The sequence below is a fragment of the Schistocerca cancellata genome, chromosome 5 (assembly GCF_023864275.1).
Source record: "Schistocerca cancellata isolate TAMUIC-IGC-003103 chromosome 5, iqSchCanc2.1, whole genome shotgun sequence".
Taxonomy (NCBI): domain Eukaryota; kingdom Metazoa; phylum Arthropoda; class Insecta; order Orthoptera; family Acrididae; genus Schistocerca; species Schistocerca cancellata.
In genome coordinates this window covers 377,299,307-377,317,774 of record NC_064630.1, presented here as the reverse complement: position 1 = coordinate 377,317,774, position 18,468 = coordinate 377,299,307, and the positions used below count along the sequence as shown (strand labels likewise).

The 18,468-nt window shown below is 41.5% G+C and overlaps 1 protein-coding gene across 2 annotated transcripts in view; it reads left to right on the top strand.

The window, feature by feature from the left end:
* LOC126188918 (structural maintenance of chromosomes protein 5) overlaps positions 1-18,468 on the top strand; it is a 166,692-nt gene that overhangs the window by 9,807 nt on the left and 138,417 nt on the right. Inside the window, exons 2-5 of one of the 2 annotated variants that reach the window (XM_049930630.1) lie at positions 4,172-4,313; positions 13,831-13,983; positions 14,138-14,267; positions 16,597-16,723. In XM_049930630.1, coding sequence (XP_049786587.1) covers positions 4,172-4,313; positions 13,831-13,983; positions 14,138-14,267; positions 16,597-16,723 — 552 coding nt within the window. The remainder of the gene's footprint in view (positions 1-4,171; positions 4,314-13,830; positions 13,984-14,137; positions 14,268-16,596; positions 16,724-18,468) is intronic. The other variant, XM_049930631.1, reaches the window with a different exon arrangement.

The following is an 18,468-nucleotide window of genomic DNA, read 5'->3' as shown; positions in this document are numbered from 1 at the left end:
TGAGTGAAGTGTAAAATAATTTTTATTTTACCAGGAAATATTTAATTATAGTGTACATATAGATGTATACTAGGGCAATGGATCATGAGGCCTACTCATAAAGGACAAGGGCGACCGTGCCCGCCATTTGCTGAGGATATAGGGCAGGCATACTTACATTGATATAGGAAGACCTGTGGCCTGATGAGTAAGAATGTTTTATTAAGGGATGTATGTACCAGAATGGAAGGAGAAAGTGCACTCATAGGGTCAACCCACATGTAAGGTATAGGTACTGATCCTAGGGGAAAAGGACAGTATCGTGACAGAAGTCACATGTTTAATAGGGATTATTCTGGTAAGTTTGAATTCTATATATCACTAGCTTTATTATGTTTTATGTGTATTGACAAGTCTCGAAAAGAAAACTTTCAGTTGCCCAGAGTTCCTCCAGACAACAAACTACTGCAAATGATAATACTAGTACATACCATGGAAAAAATAGTACAAGGGATTAGAATAAAGAATAAAGTACTCAAGTGTCATGAACACCTGCAGCTGAAAATTAGAAACTAAAGGTTTAGTCCTCACAATTCCTATATATAAGAAAGCAAACTCCAACATTTATTGAAATGTTCCTATTTTATAATTAAAGTAAAATGAAAAAAAAAGGAATAGCTAAATAATAAGAAAAGGGGTATTCACGGTTATGAAAAGAACAAGGTATACTGTTGAAATATGAATTGTTATTATATGTGATATAAATGTGCATAATAATTGTGTATAAAATATCTCGTGTTCGATCTGGGGGGGCAGAGGGGGGGGGGGGGGGGGAATATGTAGTGCTTCGAGAATTTCTGCATGAATTATAGAACCATTTGGCCTTCCTCCATCTTGAAAATACAATATTTTAAATAGAAGTATGAGAGAGACAAATCCGACGTACTGCGCATTGCAGGTTTGTGTGTGCAGGTCTAAAAACAGTCACGAGGAAATTGTGGACGTGGCGGCTGCTGAATGGTGGCCTACAAGTACCTGCTGTACAATCCATAGAGTTTCAATGTATGTGTAGAGAAGAACAAGGAGTGTTTATGTATTATTCTGTGCTTTTAATGACTGTGATGATTGTTAATGACAAATGAAAAAAAGAAATTAGACTTTCAAGTAATTCATGTGTTGACTTGACATGTTAATAAATTAAGAGTGGTTCTTAAACCAACTCGCTTATGAATGTTAATTTAGTGCGTTTCTAAAGCTCGAAATATGAGTGAAATATGAGAAGACGGAGATATTTACATGTGAAATGCAAGAATGTTATTCCGCATTATTCAATACGTCGTTAATTGGTGAAAACATAAAGTTTGTATATTTACTCCACACGTTCTATCGTCAAAAAGCGTTAGAGCATTATTTCATGAGGGGAGAGAGAGAGAGAGAGAGAGAGAGAGAGAGAGAGAGAGCGGGGGGGGGGGGGGGGAGTCTGGTAAATGCCCTTAACCAGCTTTATTCTTCGGAATAGTAGTTTTTGGAGATCGACATGGCCGACTATCCAGAGAGAAAGATCGACTGTGCGTACCAAGTAAGTCAGCTGTTGTGAGAGAGTTGTTAATCAGCTCCACATCGATTCTATCGTCTAAAGCATTAGAAGGTCTACTGAAGAAAATATATTTTTAATGCCAAACGGCTGTCAAAATTATCCTGAAATTTTTCCCTACTATTTTCCTTAAAATTTTCCTTTCTTTTAGTTCAAATTGTTCTATCTGCCTTATGTGATACATGGTTAGGGTTTCTGCTGCATACAATGCTTCTGGTGTGGTCACTGTTTTGTACTGCTTAATTTTGGGCTCCGATGAAAGGGATTTCTTGTTATTTGTCTGGTGCTTCAATTGGAAGGGCACTTCAATTTTGTTTTTCCTGGATTCTACTGCCTTGCTTTCTGATGTGTTCCAACTAATCCATTTGCCCAGATATTTAAAATGTTTCACTGTTTTCATTTTCTGTTCTTGGACTTTTAGGTATTTATTTGGGTGCTTGTTGTTCGCCATGATTTTAGTTTTTTCAAAGGAAATGTTAAGACCTATTTTATCTGCTTGTTTTGCTGGTTCAAGGGTTTGTTCCTTTGCCTCCTCCATTGTTTTGGCAAACAGAGGCAGATCATCTGCAAAGGCGTTTTCGTATTCTTTTTTTTGCAACCCAGTCTTATTCCATTCTTTATATTTTTGTTGCATTCTGTGATTACTTTCTGTTGTGCAAAATTCAATGAGAAGGAAAGCTCATCCCGTTGTCTTAGTTGTATTTTTGTTTCAAATGGATCTGATACTTCTGCCACGAATTTAACTTTTGAGAACATACTTGTACTATCAGCACTTATTATTTTAGTTTCTTTCTATCCAAACCTAGTTCATCTATGACTGATAACAGGGATTCTTTGTCACTTGACTCATACACTTCCTTGACTCTCCACTAAAACATTACATTCTCATAACTTTGAAAAATGATTTAGGAGTGAGACTGGGCCAGTAGTTAGTGACATATGTGAAGTCATGTTTCCTCTAAAGGGGAGTAGCAGTTGCATATTTTAATCTTGCTGGGGAAAAATATCTTTAATTATTGTTGTATTATACATGTGATTAAGAACATTACATATTATAGGCTTCACCTTTTTAGTGCCTGGTTAGTTATATCTCCAACTCTATACAAACTTTTACTTGTCAGAATCAGTGTGATTTTCCATATATTAGAATGAGATGTTTGAGAGATTTCCATTCCACTAAATTTTCTCTGTATTGTTTATCCATCAATAAGCGTTTCCAACTCTCAGATACTGAAGAAAATATATTTTTAACACCAAACGGCTGTCAAAATTACAAAAACATTTATTTTAAGCCAGCATGACACCCAGTGTAATCCAGTAAGACTGAATTCTCCATTGTATATAAAATGTTGTTGTCACGTGGATCACTTCATGCTGGATAATGAAGGTATGAGATACATTTAAGTGTGAAGACATTAACAGAACTGTCCACACGAGACATATCTGAAATAAAATCCATGGCTAGTGAAAAGGGGCAAAGCCTGAAACTAGTCATTCAGCAAATAAACAGCAGCCTTGGTGTTAAACTTTCTTCAGTCTTTTAGTGTACTGGTTTGCATCCTCTCTGAAGTTGTTGAACAAATTTTCTCACCTATGTTTAATGTCTTGGAGCATTAGTTGCTACATGAAAATTAAAGTGAGGCATAGTAAATGTAATGTATTTCATTGGGGGTACCAAAAATTTAAATGGCATGAAGAAGATTAATGCTAATCAGGTGGACTACCAGTAAATATCTATTTCTTTTTGAAGCAATACACTTGAAAGCTATTCACCAAGTTTGCACTGGCTGTGAAAGCCTATGGCCATATGTTACTAAATGTGTTCTTCAGAAGAGGATTATTCAGTTATTAGTTTATATTTTCAGTGACTGCCTTAAGCACACTTTCACAGTAAGTCTGTCAAGAACTGTTAGTTATTTGATGCAAGGTATAATTTTCAGCAGTTGTCATTTACCTCTGCAATTGGTAGTAGGTTTCTTGACAATGGCCAAAGAGTACTCGGCTGAAAGCTCGTGGATTTTAAACCACTTCACGCGGCTGGAAGCCCGAGAAACTTTTATTACTACATATTGCCATGAAACTATGCACTCCTATATTAGGTAGTAGGTTTTGTTTGGAACCCTTCAAACTTAACCCTGTGGTACAGGATTTTCACTGCAGTGGACAGCTTCTAATGGCCACTTCTCTGGCATTTTCAGTCAGTTATGAGACTACAAATACATGAATGGCACATCATCAGTACAGAGTGCCTACTGCAGTGGGCTATGTGCATTTGCAGCCTCAAGACTGACTGAAAACAGCAAAGAGGCGACCATTAACAGCTGTTCACTGTAATGGATGCTACGCACCACAGGGCTAAAGTTAGAAACTGATTTAGTTTTCATAAGTATGTTGCAGGCATCATTAGAGTGGAATTACGTTGCATTTTATGTTGAGTTTACTGTATATGACTACTTCTCCTTAGAATCAGTTCTCTCCTACCACACAGTGTTTAGTTTTAGAGTGTATTATAATGCATTTATGATTAGTGTTGCTTTATGTTTGTCTAAATTAAATGATAGAAGAGAAACTTGATAATACTTATGCTCTTATTAATAGGACTTTTGAAGATGTTGAAGTAAAGCCACACAAGAATCTGAATGTAATTATTGGCCCAAATGGAAGTGGTAAATCAACCATTGTATCAGCTATAATTTTGGGACTTGGTGGGAAACTGAAACTTGCAGACCGTGGATCCTCTGTGAGTATAACCCAGACTGTGCATTTCCTTTTATAAAGCTGTGCATTTTTTAAAAGTATGTACAAAAGTGAACTTTTACATAAAAGATAATGTGAGCCATTTGTTTAAATATTTAGAATTCACAGATTTAAAATATTTCGATATAGCTCATGAAATATAACATGCGACTTGTTAAATGCTTTGTGTCCAAGTGAGCTACTCCATGAATAGCTACCATCTTTACCTTCTCTTGTTTTATCTGCGAATAGTTTTCTTCTGTTTTTCGTTCCGTCAATTTCCTCAGATTGGTGATGTGTTCTTTTACCTGTTGAATTGTGTTGAAAAATAAGAAGATGGACTTACTGAAACAAGGCAGTGTCTACAAATTTGCAAATGATTTGGTCCTGTCTGGTGAATGTAAGGATGACTTAAAATTGTTGAATGAAATAGAATTCAGCACGATATGTGTGTTAAAGTTAAACAATGACAGAAGTGACAGTGAAAACAAAAGGGGATGAAAAGTAGCTAAAATGGAAAAATGTTGAGGTGTGAAACACTATATTAATCAAAAGATTTGGTGTCAAACAAAGGCCCAGACTTTTGGATGAAATGCTTGAAACTGTGTGTCCGAAGCACAACTGTGTTATGGATGTGAACTGTTGATGATGTGGAAAATGAAGAAACTGCAAGTATTTGAAAAATGTTACAGAATAATGTTGAAAATTAAGTATACAGTTACAGCATGGAATTAATAAATGTTAAAGAATGGGAAAAGAGATGAAGATTATGAAAAACACTGACTAGTAAGAGGAATGTGTTGGTGGATAGCATAACAACTGTGTGTGGAAGTTAAAGGGACAGATACATTGTAATACTCATTAGCTTTATCAAGACTGTCATAATAAATATATTATGAGGGACAGGTGGAGGTGAGGGTAGAGATTTGCACAGGAGAAGAAAAAATTGAGGGCACCGTTCCAAATCTAATTTTTTGCCCTCCTGGGGGCTCACGGTTCTTTCATGAGTTCGTGCATGGCGCACACGGGGCCACGAGCTATTGTAGCTCATTCTTCATTCCTTAGCTGCATTTCCTTCTCCCTGCCCCCCTCCATCCATATCCCCACTCCTTCCCCATTGCCACATGCTTCCCCTCTCTTGGTGATCTGATTTATGTCAACCTGGCTATTCCCCTGGTTTCTTGTATTGGTCATAATTTTGTTCCTTTTGCTTGTTTTTTCCCCGTTTTGGCATTTCAGCCCCAAAATTTCCTGTTTTTAGTGTGAGCCATATGGGGAAGAACTCCCTCCCTAGCATCTACGGGTGGATTCCTCTCCCCCCCTCCCCCTCTCCTTCCCCACTGTAGCCCCCTTCCTCCCTACTAGGTCACCAGCACATGTATCCAGTCCATGTGGTGGGGCTGTTGTGTACCCATATGGTTGAGCCTCCTGACAACACAGGGATCATACTACTGATACCTGGGCTGTCCCCTTCCTGTGTATGCCAAGGAGTACTTGCTTGTCTTCTTGGAGCATTGGAACTCCCGGCAATGGCCACCGTGCCAGACGGCCCTTGCTGTGGCTGGATGGCGCCCATGGGAGGGCCCCTGGTTGGAGTGGGTGGTATCAGAGTGGACGCTTGGCACATGAAGCGTATAAAGTTGCAAAAATCTGGCCATTCTCACACAACTGTCTCTTGGAATGATGAAGGATCCTTAAATGCTGCCTCGTATGATCTGGCAGCCTCCCCATCCCTGGCTACCCCATGGAAGGAGGGCCAAGCTTTCCCCGTTACCTCGTCTGTACTAGCACGAATGGGGACACTTTCACTGCCACAAAGCCATTGTTTTTTGTGGAAAATATCGAGGACAAGTTTGGTGAAGTGGAGTCTATTAGTAAGATGCGGTCTGGCTCCCTGTTGATTAAAGCTTCTTCTGCCACCCAGTCCGCAGCTTTAATTCCCTCTGTCCGTGTTGGCAACATCCCAGTGTCTATCACTCCTCACCAATCTCTGAATATGGTCCAGGGCGTCATTTTTCATAGGGACCTCATCCTGCAAACTGCTGTGGAACTCCAGGCTAATTTGGAACAGTGTGGCTTTCATTTTGTTCACCGTGTGCAGAAGGGTTGCAAAGACAACTGCACTGATACTGGTGCCTTCATTCTAGCTTTTGAGGAAGATACCCTCCCAGAGAAGGTCAAGGTTATGTGCTACAGATGTGACGTGAAGCCGTACATGCCTCCACCTATGTGGCGCTTTAGTTTCTTGCATTTTGCACATGTTTTCCCGCTGTACGGCGGACCCTTTGTGTGGTGACTGTGGCCGCCCAGTCCATGAGGGAAGCCCTTATGTTCCGTCGCCTGTGTGTGTCAACTGTGCTGACCGCCACTCCCGTCGCTCACCGGATTGCCCGGCTTCCAAGAGAGAAAAGAACATACAAGAATATAAGTCCCTGGATCACCTGTCTCACACTGAGGCTTGCCAAAAGCATGAGAGACTCCACCCAGTGTCAATATCTTCAACTTTTGCCTCTGTTACTTTCTTTCCTTCTCCTCCCTCGTCCTTACTCCAGCCTCGTCCCACTCTCCCCTCCATTCCCCCCTGCGGTTCCCATGACCTCCCATCAGGGAATCACTCCCCCTCATCAGCCAAAGAAGTGCCCTACTTCTTCAGCATCTGCTGGTGATCGGGCTCCCTCCCAGGAACCCACTCCTCGGCATCAGGCCAGAAGACTGCTACCACCACTCTGGCACGAGGCGCACCATCTGTGCGCCCCAAGGTCGCCTACTCTCTTTTGGTCCACAATCTTACAGACACCTGTACTCCCCCTGTGTCCTGCCCTCCTCCACCTCAGAAAGAGAAGATGAAGAAAAAGAAAAAAACATAAATTCCACGACAAGGCACCCCTGGTGCTCCCGGAGGTGCCAACTCCTCACACAACCTGAGTCTGATGTCTTATTTATGGATGTCATGCCATCCTTGTCGGTGACAACTACTGATAAAGTGACCTGACCTCCTCCTCGGCTCCTTCGTACCTACCATGGACTCATGCCACACGATCATCCAGTGGAACTGCAATGGTTACTATTGTCAACTACCAGAAATGCATCGTCTTGTCTCCTCTTATTCTGCATTCTGTCTTGTTCTCCATGCATCTCATTTTCGTGATGACCAATCTCCAACTTTTCCTGGTTATCGGGCATTCTGTCGGAACCGTGCTGGCCCTGGGATATCATCTGCTGGGGTCTGCACTCTAGTTCGCTCCGATGTCTTTAGTGACTGGATCCCCCTATGTACCACCTTGGAAGTGATAGCGGTTAGGGTGCAAATGACTCCGACACTCACCCTTTGCAATGTCTGCCTCCCTCCAGGTCAGCCACTTGCCTATGTTGCACTATTGCCCTTAATCCAGAAACTCCCACCCCCATTTCTCCACCTTGGGGATTTCAGTGTCCACCATCCACTGTGGGGTAGTATCACTTCAACGGGTCGGGGTACCCTAATCGACAAACTTCTCACGGACTTCGGTTTGTGTCTCCTCAACAATGGTTCCCCTACCCACTTCAGTGCCGCTCATGGCACCTTGTCTGCTATCATCAGTCTCACGATCTCCTCCCCTGTCGTCATGGCTTCCCTGCATTGGTTGTCCCATGATGACCTTTGTGACAGTGACCACTTTCCAGTGACACTTGCGTTCACCTGCTGCCACCAGGCAGAAAGGCCCCCACGTTGGGTCGAGGATCTGAACCTCCAAGGAGCTCTAGGCACTGGTCCATTGGTCCTAGCGACACACTGTGGTGGCATCGTTGTCCGATTCCTACCCTCCTACTTTTCTCCAGCACAAGCACAGAGTTGAACAGACCCCCTCCATTTCATCCTGCACCACGTTGAGCCCTATAATGCACCTTTCGCTGAATGGGAATTGGTGCAGGCTCTTAGCTATTCACGAGACACAGCCACAGGGCCAGATAACATACGTAATCAGAAGATTCAACACTTGGACATTCCCTAGAGGCAAGAGCTCCTCAGGGTCCTTCAATCACATCTGGCTCACGGGTGCTTTTTCATCACAATGGCAAGACAGTGTAGTTATCCCCACCCTTAAGCCTGGGAAAAACCCAACATCTCTCGACAGCTTCCACCCCATTAGCCTTATGAATGTGCTTTGTAAACTGCTCAAAAGGATGGTCAACTCCAGATTATGTTGGGTACTCGAATCTCGAGGCCTTTTGTCACCATATCAGTGTGGCTTCTGGGCAGGGCGATTTCCAACTGACCATTTACTCCGATTGGAATCCGCCGTCCGATAGGCTTTTACTCACCACCGGCACCTTGTTGTCGGTTTCTTTGATGTATATAAGGCATATGATATGGCTTGGTGCCATCACATTTTAGTTACCCTCCATGAGTGGGGCTTCTGTGGTCCCTTTCCCATTTTTATCTGTGAGTTTCTATCTTACTGGCTCTTCTGGGTTCAAGTTGGCACTTCACTCAGCTCCTCTCAGATTCAGGAGAATGGTATCCCACAGGGTTATGTGCTAAGTGTCACACACTTCCTCATTGCCATAAATGGGCTTGTGACCTCTGTTGGGCCTCTGGCTACCCCGGCTTTGTATGTTGACCATTTTTGCATCTGGTGCAGCTCCCACTGGGTGGCATCTGCGGAGTGCCAGGTCCAAGGCGCCATCCAATGGCCCACGGCTTCCAGTTTTACCCCTCCAAAACGGGTGTTATGCATTTTTGTTGTCGATCCTCAGTACACTCTGATCCAGAACTTTATTTAGGCAACCAGCTCCTCGATGTTGTAGTGCAGTCCCGTTTCTTGGGCCTTATTTTTGATAACAAGCTGACATGGCTGACCCACATACATCACCTAAAGACTACATGCATGCGGAAGCTTAATGCTCTCTGCCTCCTGGCCCACGCATCTTGGGGTGCAGACGGTTCCATTCTTCTCCATCTTTACCATGCTCTGGTCTTGTCCAGACTCGATTATGGTAGTCAGTTTTATGGCTCAGCAGCTCCTTCCACTTGGAAATTCCTTGACCCTGTCCATCACTGTGGGGTGCGTCTGGCTATTGGTGCCTTTCGCACTAGTTCTGTTGATAGTCTTCTCACAGGATCAGGGACTTCCCCTGTACACATTTGACGGAGCCAACTTCTTGTTTCTTATGCAGTCGCCATTCGCCAATTCCCTGATCATCCTGTGTACCCTGTGCTCTTCGCCATTGAGGGATGTCTCCCTCCTAACACCCGCCCACGGGTGGGATTGCCAGCTTGCATGCGTCTCACTACCCTCTGCCAGGATCTCCATCTGCACTCACTGGACTGCACCCCGTGTCTTTCCTCCCATATCCACCCTTGGATGGTGCCTAGAGCATGGATTAGGACTGATATCTTTTGGGGTCCTAAGGTCTCTGTTGCTGCAATGGTGTACCAGTGTCTTGTATGTGTCATCCTTGCAGAGTTCCAGGGTGACACCATCTTTTACACTAATGGTTCCAACACTACTGATAAGGTGGGATACACTTTCACGGTTCCTACCGGCTTCAAACACCATTTGTTGCCAGGGTCATGTAGTGTATTTATGGCAGAGCTTCTAGCCATTCACAGGGCCCTCCTTTATGTTTCTCAGGCCTTCCTCCATAGTGTTTTAATTTGTTCCGGCTCCATGAGCAGCCTGCAGGCTATCGATTGATGCTACTCTCATCACCCCTTGGTCTCTGCCATCCATGACCTTCTCTCTGCCCTTGAGCGTGCTGCCTGTTTAGTCGTTTTTCTTTGGGTCCCAAGTCATGTGGGAATCCCAGGGAATGAATTGGCTGACCGTGTGGCTAGAGAAGCAGAACTTATCCCCCATTTCCTTTCACAATTCCAGCTGCGGATATGCGGATCTACGTCAAATCTCTCTTTGCCCAACAGTGGAATGCTATGTGGAGTGCTACTGCTCATAGTAATAAACTCCGCACAATCAAGGAGTCTACTGCAGTTTTGGGCACTTCTTTCTACCCCTCTCGGTAGAAGGCCACTGTTTTATGCCGTTTATGCATTGGCCATACCTGGCTCACCCATTGTTTCCTCCTATGTAACGACCCACCCCACAATGTGGTTGTGGCGCGAGACTGACGATATCTCACATATTGGTAGCATGTCTCCTTCTTTCGACCCTTTGTGCTAAGTATAGTCTTCCTGCTCGCTTACATTTAATATTAGCAGATGATCCACGGATGGGTGACCTGGTCCTCAGTTTCCTCCATGAAAGTGGTTTTTATTTCCAGATATAAGGTTATCCTTTAGTCTTGGAGCAGGGGCTGGTTGGTTGGGACTCCTTTTGCTGTCTTCACGGCCTGTGACCCCATGACCGACTCCCTTTCTTCTAGTTTTTAGATTTGGTCTCACCTTTTATTCTTTTCCTATGTGTGTTTAATGTTCTTTCTGTTATAATTAGACTCCTCTGGCTGACTCTGTCCACTTTTAGCAGACCCTCTTTCTTATGTAATCCACTTTGGAATTGCGGGACTGATGACCTCGCCATTTGGTCCCATACTTTCTCAATCAGTCAATCTAATTTTTTGTGTTTCCTTTACTGACCATCCATCTTCTCATATGTTGGAAACTATTAATTGATGGCTTCATATGTTTTTCAGTGTCATTAAAAGATAGTGCGTTTTACATTGCTGAATCTGTTTCCTGTTGTTCAAGAAACAATACCATATAACAGGCTTTTATGATTTTACTGTTTTCATTGGCACAACTGTGTAGATGCTGTTACTGTAGGAGTGACAAATTATCCACTCTTTACAGTGAAAATGAGGCCAGAAGAATACTGTTTAAGGTAAACAAAGCTAAAAAAAGTGTAAATTCTGCACAGCTGCAAAAGAATGAAATGAAAGTGTCTGCAGAAGAAAGTGCTAACCCACAAGTGCTTGCTGAATGGTGTATGTCTGGTTAGCTCCAAAGAAGAGGACATAAATGTAATAAGACATTTGGTTAACTTCAAAGAAAAGAACATAAATACAAAGAGACAAAGTGATTTATATTTTAGATGGCATTTTCTAGTGGTACATTTGGAACTGCTTGTTACCAACATGTAGTGCATTCAGAAACACTACAGATAAAGTGATCGGATTAATCTTCACTAAATTAAGGGTTATTGCTCTCTACCACTAACTCTTTCAAATACCATGTCACTGTGTTCCAAAAGTGCTGTTGTCTATAGGGAGATTGCAATCCCACAGAAATGTAGCAAAATGCAGGAAGGCGTGCACAGTCTTGACAGTTGGTGTGGTGGCTGACAGCAGTCTCCAATTTCATTTGCTTCTTTCTAGTGAGCAACAGTTTGTTTCCAGTCAAAAAGATCATCATGTGAAATGCTGTCCATTACCATTAACTAGGGCCTTTACACAAGAACCGCTTTCTAACGTGAAGTGTTAAGTAATAGGCAATAACAATGTGTTGTGGCTGTGTGTGCCTTTGCATTTACATGTTGAGAATCAACACAGTCAGTTACTCAGTATTGTTTTTTTACTGACTTGGTGCTTTCATGCTTTGCAAACCATGGTAAGTGAATGCCACAAGATTCTTACTTTATGTTTAAGGGAGTCTTTCCATTCCATTTGCTTATGGGGGAGGAGGGAAAAGGAAGATTGACTGCTTAAATGCCTCTGTGTGCACTGTAATTAGTCTAATCCTGTCTGTGCTGTCACATTGGGGTGAATAATGCTGTAATCTTCAGAAAGTTAAAAATTATCTGGTTACTTCTGGTATACAGAAGCCAATGCTGTCAACTCGAGCTTCACTCGATAGTTTTGTGGATAGCTGTACCTTAATATTTATCTATGGTTAGCCCTCTTTGGTAGCTTAGTGCCCCATGTCCAATTTTGTTTCTATGAACTTAATTTGTCATAGTGCCACACAGTGGTTTGCTTCACTTCATGGTTGCTAGATATGACAGTTGTACAGTTTTAGAATCTCTCCTAACTCATGAGTTGAGTGAAGTGTCCGCACTCATAAATTACTTGTCCTTGATTGTGTCTGTTGTGTGAATGGGAAGAACCTGATGGAGCATGTCCTGGTAGAATACACTATAAAGGAAGGAGTACACACTAACTGCATAACTAAATACCACAAGAAGTTATGTATGATAGTCTGCATTTGACCTCTACATTTTTACAGTTTATATCTCATTTCGAACACTGTTTATTCCTAAGTCCAATTAAAAAATCATTGGTACGATATTACTGATGATGTATTACCATTTCTTCATCTGATCAAACTGACATGCAAATATGTTGAGGAATCAATCAGGAAACAACAGTAAAGAATACCAGTTCAAGAATTGTTCTTACAAATGAGTAGAAAAATGGTTTAATACTCATCTTTCCTTGTAATATCTGCAGCTCTGGTCATCGTGTTGATAGCCTCTAGGGTATAATTTTCAGGTCCCGGATTTGGAATGTTAGCGAAAACACTTATACACAATTATAAGGCATCATGGTTTATTAAGTGGTGCACTGCAAACAATTAACTTCCAAATTTTTACTCTTTGCACTTTGCTAAAGAGTGTCTTTCACATTACAAGATTATAAATTGTTTCACATGTGTATTCACTTAAATGTCACTATTTTAAATTGGAAAGACATTCATGGAGTGCATTTTATTCACAGTACTCTACATGACTAAAAACATAGCCTCATCTGTCTGTTTCAAATAAAGACTTTCTTACTCTAGTTCCAAATCAACACTTGCTTACTCTATTTCTAAACCAACATGCCTAATGTGAAAGTGAATCGAAAACTGTTTAATGCTTTGGTGGGAAGCACCAACAATATATTTTACTGCATGAAAATATTGATCTTTCCAAAGCCAGCAAATAAGCAAAATTTTGTTCATTTTTTCTGCATGCTTGAGTTAACATTAATAAAAAAAAGTGATTCTGGATATAAACAAGATTTATAGAAATAAAATTATTACATATTATCGGGTATAATTTTGAAAAGGAATTTTCGTAACCAAATGTTGCAGAATGCAAAATATATGTGAATCATGTCTAAATGAAAAAATTGAATTTATAGGGTAATTAATTTTTTAAATTCAGTGATAAAAATGGTGTTCCAAAATATTATAGAAAATATGAGAAATAAATAAATTTAAATACATTTTCCCACTCAGTACGTCAATCCCATAGGCTCCCTTTTAGAGTATCAGATTTGCAATTTTAGGTAAAACATATCAGAAGAAAGCATGGAATATCAAATTTTGTCAATCAACATAGGTGTCATGGTCTACTGTTGAACAAAGGTGTCTGTGAAACAGATTTGTTGCATTACAGATTGTTTCCTCCCTATTCTTTCTGAGAACATGGGACGTCCTTCATTAGTAAATCATTTATTGTATGTTCTCTCTTACCTACTGCTGTTGATGTACAGCTTTAGAATAGTTGAGAATGATTGACCTTCTGCCCCCTAATGTAAGCTTTTAGAACCTTGATGTGTTTTAGTATTCTGTTGCATGTTTGTATTTGCATCCTTTATTTTTACAGCTTGCATCATATATTAAAATTGGCTGTAAAGAAGCAAAAATTGAAATAGAGTTAAGAACTGGTACAACCTCAACAACAGTGATCTCCCGTGTGTTTAACCTAGATAACAAATGTGTGTGGAGAATTGATGGCAAAGTTGTGAGCTCTAAACAGGTATACTTTCATATCCAGTAATTTTGTCTGTTTGGTGAGACCATCACTGTCATTTGAGAATAACATCCAGCATGAGTGTGATACTTTGTGTGTTGCACTAATAGATATAATGAGAAGAGGGGACTTTCGCCATAAAGTGTTATTTCTTATGCAGGTTGATGATAAGGTTGCAGAGTATAACATACAAATTGGTAATTTGTGCCAGTTTCTTCCACAAGAAAAAGTTACTGATTTTGCAAAGATGAACCCCCAGGTGTTACTGGAGAACACAGAAAAGTCTGTGGGTGAGTTTCTTTTATATCCAGTTGACAGCATTTTTTTAATGTATCGAAAGTTCTTGTTGAGAATTATGAAATATTTAGGAATAAAGCAGGCGACTCACCGAAAGGCAGCTTTTGGCATGAACTTCTTTTTTCAAGCTTGTATGAAAAACATGCAGATAATGTACCTGACTCCCTATATTGTGCTCAGTTGACTGCCAGCTCTTTCCTGGCCTGTGGTGAGTGCACTGGGCGAGGTGGGGGTCCAGGACGTGTGGGGCGAGGGACGGAGAGAGGTGAGGGGCAGGGAGAGGGTTGGGGGGAAGTGTCCAATGGCATGTGGGAGAATGGAGAGCCATCTGTAAGCTAGCTGGGGGTGCAGGTAGAGGGGCAGGTGGCAGATGGGTGGGCACGTGATTTCATAGACTAGGCCATGAGATAGCAGTACACAACTAGCTGATGCGAATTGGGCAGGGGTACTCGGGGACTGGGGATGGTGTGTACACACACACACACACACACACACACACACACACACACACACACACACACAAAAATATTATTGGGTGGGGGGGGAAAGCGTTGATGGAGCCTTTGGAGGTGGATCACCCAGGGGCACAACATACAGCAGAGAACAATACATGAGATTTCAATGGCTGCTTTACAACCAGTGCCATCTGGATCCTCCCCACCACCAACAGGTTTTCTGAGCTTAGCAGATGGGAACTATCCTTACAGCACATCCTTCGCTCCCATAACCTCTGGCCTAAACATAAGGTAACTAACTGTCCCCTCAGCAATTTTTTAGTGTGTGTGTGTGTGTGTGTGTGTGTGTGTGTGTGTGTGAGTGTGTGTGTACACCATCCCCTGTGCCAGATACCACCGCCCAGTTCGTGTCAGCTAGTTGTGTGCTGCTATCTCTCACCTTAGTCCATCAAATTGCGTGCCCTGATGTCTGCCACCAGCCCCCTCTACCTGCACCTCTAGCTAGCCCACAGATGGTTGCACACTCTTCCACAAGCTTCCCCCCACCCCCTCCTTGCCTCCTACCTCTGTCCATCCTTCAACCCACCTCATTCTGCACTCTTAACTCACCCCATTACACTCACTGTGGGCCAGGAAAGAGCTGCCACTCATTTTAGCTTTTTTTTGTATGGCAAGAAGTTTGATTTGCTACATAATTTTCTTGCACCTATTTTCTGTTCACCCTCTGATTTCTCCATGTCTTCTCCTTCCCTCCCACTCCTCCTCTACCCTCCCCCCCCCCCCATCCTCCCCACCCCTCTGCCAGAAATGTGCCGTGGACATGAGAGTCCTACTACCTCCTTTCATTCTTTACTGATATGTGTACTGAAACAGAAATGTAATCCCATTATTGTCTCTGTGCAACACTTTTCATTCTGTAACATCCATTGTTGTAATTCTTCTGCAGTGTGATGAATTCTTGACATTATGACTAAGTGAAGTGATGCAGTTGTTAGCACTCTGGACGCACATTCAGGACGACGATGGTTCAAATCTCCATTTGGCATCCTGAGTTAGGTTTTCCATGATTTCCTTAAATGGTTCCAGGCAAATGCTTGGGTTGTTCCTTTGAAAGGATATGGGCAGTTTCCTTCCCATCCTTAAAAATAAAAATGAGCTGAGCATGTCTGTCACTTAACAACCCGATTGTCAGTGAGACTTAAACACTGGTATTCCCTCCCTCCCTCCCTCCCTCCTTCCTTCCATCTTGACATTCAGGTAGTGAATATTTTCTAAGTTCACCGTCATGATTGTGTCTGTGTTCAGGTTCATATACATGCATACACAATGTTCCTTTTCTTTATGTTGAAGAGAAGCAAATCCTCTCACAATAATTCATTGATGGACATAAAATCTTTCTAATTTTTTTGTGTGTTTTCAAATTAGTAGTTTTAATGCTTTGGTTAGGAAAATACAAGGAATATTCAAACTTTTCTGGGCCTGATCTTGAACATGAGACCTTTGCCTTTCATGAACAAACACTTTACTGACTGAGAAATCTAAGCTCAACTTGTAACATGCTTTCACAGCTGTAATTCCACCAAGTATGCTTCTGTCTTTTATACTTCACAGAAGTTCTTCGACATACTGACAATGTATACGAAAGCATCTGTATAAAGTTTAGAAGACAGTAGAGGAGATACTGACAGAAGTGGAGATGTGCAGGCAGGTCATGGGCTGTGCTTAGATAGCTCAGTTGATTGGTAACTAGTCTGTGGAAGACCTAGGTCCCAGTTTCAGGTCCTGGTGTGGCACACAGCTTTAATCTGCCAGGAACTTTCAAATGGTTATTTCTTTTACTGATGGGTGACTTGTTTTATTGTTCAAGGAGGTGAAAAGAAATTGGCCCAAATGCATGAACAGCTGAAATGTTTGACTAAAGAAATAAAGGAATATGAAAAGAAAATAAATGAATATCAAGCATCAGTGGAGAATGATGAACAAACAAATTCCAGGTATGTAAGAATATGTTTCGTGAAGTCCAGTTCCAAGCTTCAGCGTGTATAATTTTTTGTCAGGATATTGATTTACATTAGTTTCATTTACTGTATCGTCATTCATCTGCTCACCGTCTTGTGGTATGAATTGGATTTACACATTGTAGGAACGCTTACACAGCTCCCTGAACTGCAGTTTTGCACAGAACAGTTTATACAGTTGTTGACAATGATGGTGTGTGCGTGTGCGTGCATGCGCGCATGTGTTTTTTTTCTAAGTAGTTTCTCTTAGGAGCATTGTGGGAGGTTAACAAATCTCTGAGTAGTTCTTTGGGTGTCATTTATGTAGGCTTACGTGGACATGCCAGCAAATACAAATTTATTCTCGCTCATCCCCCGATTTTGAGTTAGTTAAAGGCACTTTTAGTAAGCTGCTTATACTTTTATACCTTTTTTGATCTCTAGTTAGAGCCATGTGCTGTTAATCTCCACATTAACTTAACTGCTTCCCACTTGACTTGCATGAATTGGATTTGAGGTAAACAGAAGAGCCTCAGCTAAAAAATAACTTCAAGCTGAAAATAAATGGAGTACTCCGTACATGGGACTTCTTTAAATGGATCTAATGCAGTAGACAAAATGCTGGTGCTGGGTTTGATGTTTTGGGCACCTAGGAAGTCATATTAAGCCATAGACTAACAATGGAGAAAGTTTTAGCAATGAGTGAATCACTGATCATTAATTCGCAGACACTGAGAAAGCTTTTATGGAGGAACATTGGGGCTGTTATGGAGGAACGTTGGGAAGTACTGTTCAGAACTCCCAGAAATCTCAGAGTAGATTATTGAGACCATAGAATAATTTCCATGCTTTATTAAACAAGGAGCAAAATTAAGATAATGAAGACTAGAAACAAAACTTTCCACAGAACTGGGACAAAGCTGTGTATTATCATCACTTTTTCTGGTATATCCATTGAGAAAACTGTTAAAGTATGTAAAGAAAAGATTGTAGAGGGGGTCAAAGTTAATGGAATACAGTTTCCAGATAACATTGCCCTGGTGACAAAAAATGAAAAGTTATGGAGCAGGTGTTAGAACTTTTGAACCACATGTAATTTTGAGAGATGTAAAATGAAAATAAAAATAGTAAACTTAAATCATAAAATGCTTTGTAGATGAAAAATACGTGAATTCTCGGTTGGGAGGAGGAAACCTGACTGTTGTAAAAGAATTCTGTCATCTTAAGAAGTTCCATTGTGTCAAATGAGAAGAGAGAGAATGATAATAGAACAAGGTTAGCACAAGCCAATGAATTGATTTTGCTAAGAAGATACATATACAGGGTGTACATAAAGTCCGGGAACACTTTCAATTATTTATTGCACAAGAACTAAACATTGTACAGATGTCATACATATTGCATTTTGAAGAGAAACTCAAAATTTTCTTACAAACATTCAATATGTGACCCGGCAGACGCCAATATGGTAATCGAATTCTTGCCATACCCATCTCAGCATGGCACCGTTGACTATGGCAGTCGCTTCCCATAATCTCACCCGGAGCTCTGTTACATCATGTGGTGTGTACCTACAGAAAAGAGTCACATGGAGTGAGATCTGGTGATCGGGGAGGCCATTTCATGAAACAGCTGTCCCCTTCTGTGGCAGAAAGGTCGCTTCACACCTGAACTCATTATGTTTGCGACTAGCACTGACTATCGGCAAATTACCAAACTATACTGTGGCGATACACATGGGG